Source organism: Aptenodytes forsteri, unplaced genomic scaffold (genome assembly GCF_000699145.1).
Source record: "Aptenodytes forsteri isolate BGI_AS27 unplaced genomic scaffold, ASM69914v1 Scaffold53, whole genome shotgun sequence".
NCBI classification, from domain to species: Eukaryota; Metazoa; Chordata; class Aves; order Sphenisciformes; family Spheniscidae; genus Aptenodytes; species Aptenodytes forsteri.
The window spans coordinates 9575362-9579501 of record NW_008795909.1 but is presented as its reverse complement, the minus strand read 5'-3'; the positions used below and the strand labels follow the sequence as shown (position 1 = coordinate 9579501).

The following is a 4140-nucleotide window of genomic DNA, read 5'->3' as shown; positions in this document are numbered from 1 at the left end:
CTTCCCCCAGGGCGGGAGGCAGCGGCAAGGCCTTCCCCGCTGCGGCTGGGCCCGCGCTCCCGCCGCTCCCCGCCTTCCCTCCGCGGGCCTGGGGAAACCTCCGCGGCTGGACGGGCGTAAGATGGAGGCAGATTTTCGGCTGCCCAGCTGGGGCTGGGCGTACCTCCCGGCAAAGCTCCCCTCTTGGGCAGCCTTCGTGAGGCGCAGCCCCCCGGGGGAGCGTTTGCTGTGTGAAATGAAGTTACTACACGGCCTCGGTCCTTGTGCTGCTGCCGGGGCTGTCAGGAGGGCGGGCAGGGCTCACTGCAGGCCCGTTTCCCCTAGGAACTGCCGGAGGAGGGAAACGGAGGAAAGCAACTGAGGAAAATACTCTTGGCTCTGCCTCGCTGAGAAGGAAATAGGTAGCATGCTGCGAGATATGCACAAAAATGGTCACACGTTTTAGCTGTGATCCTAAAAGTATGCCTTTATCACAAAAAGATCTCAGCCCCCTGTGTGTTCAGGTTTCTAACCTGCCTTGAGGTCTGGCATGACTGCTGTGTTAAGCTAGGCCTCAAGGAGAGGTGTGTGGGGCAGGAGGGGCAGCGTGTTACCCGGCTGACTGTTGTGTGCTGGCAAAACTGGCAGTGGGTGTTTGTTTTTCCTAGCCTGTGCCATGCGATGGCACAGGTGTGGTGCTGGTTCATGCAGATTAGGCTTTCTGCTGCAGTATGGACAATGGTTGCTGATAAGCAATATAGTTTATACAACAGTATGCGTGAGGCATGATTTGCTGCAAACTAAACTGAAGTCTTAACTCATTTTGCTCAGGCCAGTGAATATTTGTAGAGTGGTAATATCAGCTGCACTCAGGTTCAACAGGATGTGAAGGAATGACTTGGAATATTTGTATCTGTGTTCTTACCTGTTTGTTTTCTGTGTCTCGCAAACACTGAGGAATGGAAAAGTTCACAGGCTTCTTCTGTACAAATAACTTTTTTACTTTTATTTTTTTAGCAACAAACAACAAATACTGTAGAGGAGCCACTTGATCTCATCAGACTCAGTCTAGATGAGCGAATCTATGTCAAAATGAGGAATGACAGAGAGCTTAGAGGCAGACTACATGTAAGTAAAACTTTCAGAATGCTACTATGCTTATTCAGCTAAGCACTGGGCAGCCTTTTTTATGTACAATGGTCTAGTACAGAGATGCTTCATCCCTTGAAACATTCAAGGTCAGGTTGGACGGGGCTCTGAGCAACCTGATCTAGTTGAAGATGTCTCTGCTTATTCCAGGGGGGTTGGACTAGATGACCTTTAAAGGTTCCCTCCAACCCAAGCGATTCTATGATTCTTCCATTGATTGTTTAAAGTGCAAGTAATTGTATCTCTTGGCTAAAAATGCAGAAGTGGTTAGAGAAGGTAGGTTAAAGATCATCTTAGTAACAAGGGCTGAACCCTTTCTCTTATCAAAAGTGTAATGTGATTGGTGGCAAAATCTGATTTGTTCAGTACTTTGTCTGCTATTAAATGTTTCTCTAGAGATTCAAGAGATATATTTTGTTTTTCTTGTCTCCTGAACGATACCAAGAAATTCATTCCACTGCTTTTGGCTTCCATTTCTGCATCTGAAATAAGCAATAATACTGCAGGCCTCTTCTTGTGAAGTACACTGAGGTGTCTTTAAGACTGAATTAAGAATGAGATTATCATTATCAAACAAGTATCTCTTAAGGCACACCCTCTGAGGGTATGATGGGATATGTACTCAGCTGGATTCTCTGCAAATCTCATTTGTTGAAGTGCTTTCTTCTGAGAGTGATATGTCTCTTGATGAGACAGATTTCTTGCTTTCTGTTAAGTCAGTCATCCTTCCTGAGTACTGTACTGTGTTGGGGAAGAGATCCAGCTGCCCCATGCATTAACTGGGCCTCAACTCCTTTGGGAACACAAAGATAAGGAGAAATCCATGAGGCACACGTGTAGTTTGCAACATGCTTTTGTAAGGTGTTTGGAACGTGTGCTTATTTTAAGTTTTTTGTAGCATTGTATGAATTACAGCTTTCATATTATTTAAGTTGGCCCCAAGCAATCAGTTCCAGGAGGCTGGACTGGCAGCAGAGAATGTGTTAGCTGGTTTAATGTTAATGAAGTGTGTCTGTCTCTGAGTTCTTGCATGTGTTCTCACTGAAAGCTTCAGAGATATTTCCTGGAAGAACATTTCAGTAAATATAAATGTCTTCCCTTTTTTTTATGCTGCAGAGTACTGATTTGTTGGCATTTATGTTTGAAATTATAACTGTAACTGATACTACTTTGTTTTGACATAGTGGCATGTTTTGGTCAAAATCAGGCTAAACTAAGTATGTCTGAAAGTCTTGCTATAATTCTCATTTTAATGAGCTTGTGTTTGAATTTTGGAAGAAATAATAAACTAACTTCATTCCTACAGGCATATGATCAGCACTTAAATATGATTTTGGGTGATGTGGAAGAAACTGTAACTACAATAGAGATTGATGAAGAAACCTATGAAGAGATTTATAAAGTAAGGACTTTAGCGTATTTATCCCCATAGAAAACTTTTTAAAAACTAAACTATGTTATATCATTGAAGTAGTTTATTGCTGACTACTTTTTGAACCAAGATCTAAAAGAAGTTTTGGGCAAATTGTTATGAAAGTACAAAGGATATCCAAAGATGTGGTGTTAGTTGTATTGATCTCTTAAGCATGCCAGAACGTTGTATGTTTGAGCTTGTATTTGTTGGAGTTGTTTTGTTATGACTGAATTTGGTCATATGCTTAGCGGGATATGTTTTGTAAACTATGCTTTTGTAAATGTAAACTTTTCTTTCCTTCTTCATAGTCTACCAAAAGGAATATTCCGATGCTCTTTGTCAGAGGTGACGGCGTTGTGCTTGTAGCTCCCCCATTGAGGGTTGGTTGAAGCAACAAAGGATTTAACCTTGTTGGAAAGTTTCAGGCTTTTGGACAATGGTTCGTGTGTCTCAAAATTCTGTACATGTTTTTTATAGGATGTTTTTGTCTGTTCTTTTGGGAAGGGGCGGGAAGGGGAAATAGTTTGTCTTGCAGAAAGTATATGTAGTCAATTGAAGCAGTGTAAACCCGACCTGATTTTCTCAGAATTAATGTAACTGCTGTAAATTGGCTGTCTTGTCACATCAGTAAAAGAATCCTTCATTTTTTTTTTCAATCTTGGCAATAGTACTGTCTTAATTTTTTGTTTTAAATAAATTTGGTTTATCTTTCATATTTGACTTGTCATGTTTTTGTTGAAGACATTATTCTTACGTTCTTCTATAGAGCTAGTGCTATATTAAGTTGTAGTATGTAGCCTCACTTTCTGAGAAAATGGTAACTTTTGTGTGTTGTGTTAATATCTGTCCTTACTAATACCTGAGTCTTGCAGATTGATGTTTGGTGGGGCAATACTACATTAATCTACCATGCTATAATTTATGGCTTTTCTATGTTCAAATTCTTGATGCATATCCTTGAGGCAGGGAAATAGTGTATATATATGCATCTTCCACTTAAGATATGTAAAGAAGATGGGCTTCTTTACAATGTTTTCAGATGTTTTTATTATGGCTTTGTTAACAGAGCTATGGTTTGCAAGGCCATAAGTAGAGACTGAGGTTGTTGCCTCGCATGCTGTTGAGTTGCCTGCTGCATGCATTTATTTCCCACTGTCTAGAGCCTGTTTCAGTTCCTGAATACATTAAATTCTGCTGAATGCTTAAGATGCTCATTAGTTATCTGTAGTCAAGGTGTACTAGAATCCTGAACATAGCTCTTTTTTAATACACACTTTCTCAGGCCCACCCTGTTTGCAATTTACTCTCCTAATTGTATGAAAACAAAAAAAGGCACATTATGAAATGTTTTAGTAAGTATGTTTGAAAGGCATATGAGAGATGTAGGTCTACACTGGGACATTTCCTACAGAGCCTGACTTGTGACTTAACAAACTTAATTTATCTAGGTTCTTAGGCATGCTCTGTGAGGTTAGCAAAAGCAGCTTGCTCTGGCACTTTCTCCTACAGTTAAAATCTTCATAACTTATGTCCATAGCTTGTGACAGTGGTGAGGAATGCAAGGTCTGCCTTGGTAAGCTCCAAGCCAGATTCTTCTT

General features: G+C 40.9%; 1 protein-coding gene across 1 annotated transcript in view; it reads left to right on the top strand.

Moving 5' to 3' along the window:
* Positions 1-3238, top strand: part of LSM3 (LSM3 homolog, U6 small nuclear RNA and mRNA degradation associated) — a 3586-nt gene extending 348 nt beyond the window's left edge. Inside the window, exons 2-5 of the mRNA XM_009284547.1 lie at positions 11-116; positions 997-1107; positions 2435-2530; positions 2851-3238. Of these exons, the coding sequence (XP_009282822.1) occupies positions 11-116; positions 997-1107; positions 2435-2530; positions 2851-2931 (394 nt within the window). The 3' untranslated portion in view covers positions 2932-3238. The remainder of the gene's footprint in view (positions 1-10; positions 117-996; positions 1108-2434; positions 2531-2850) is intronic.
* The last annotated feature ends 902 nt before the right edge of the window (positions 3239-4140 follow it).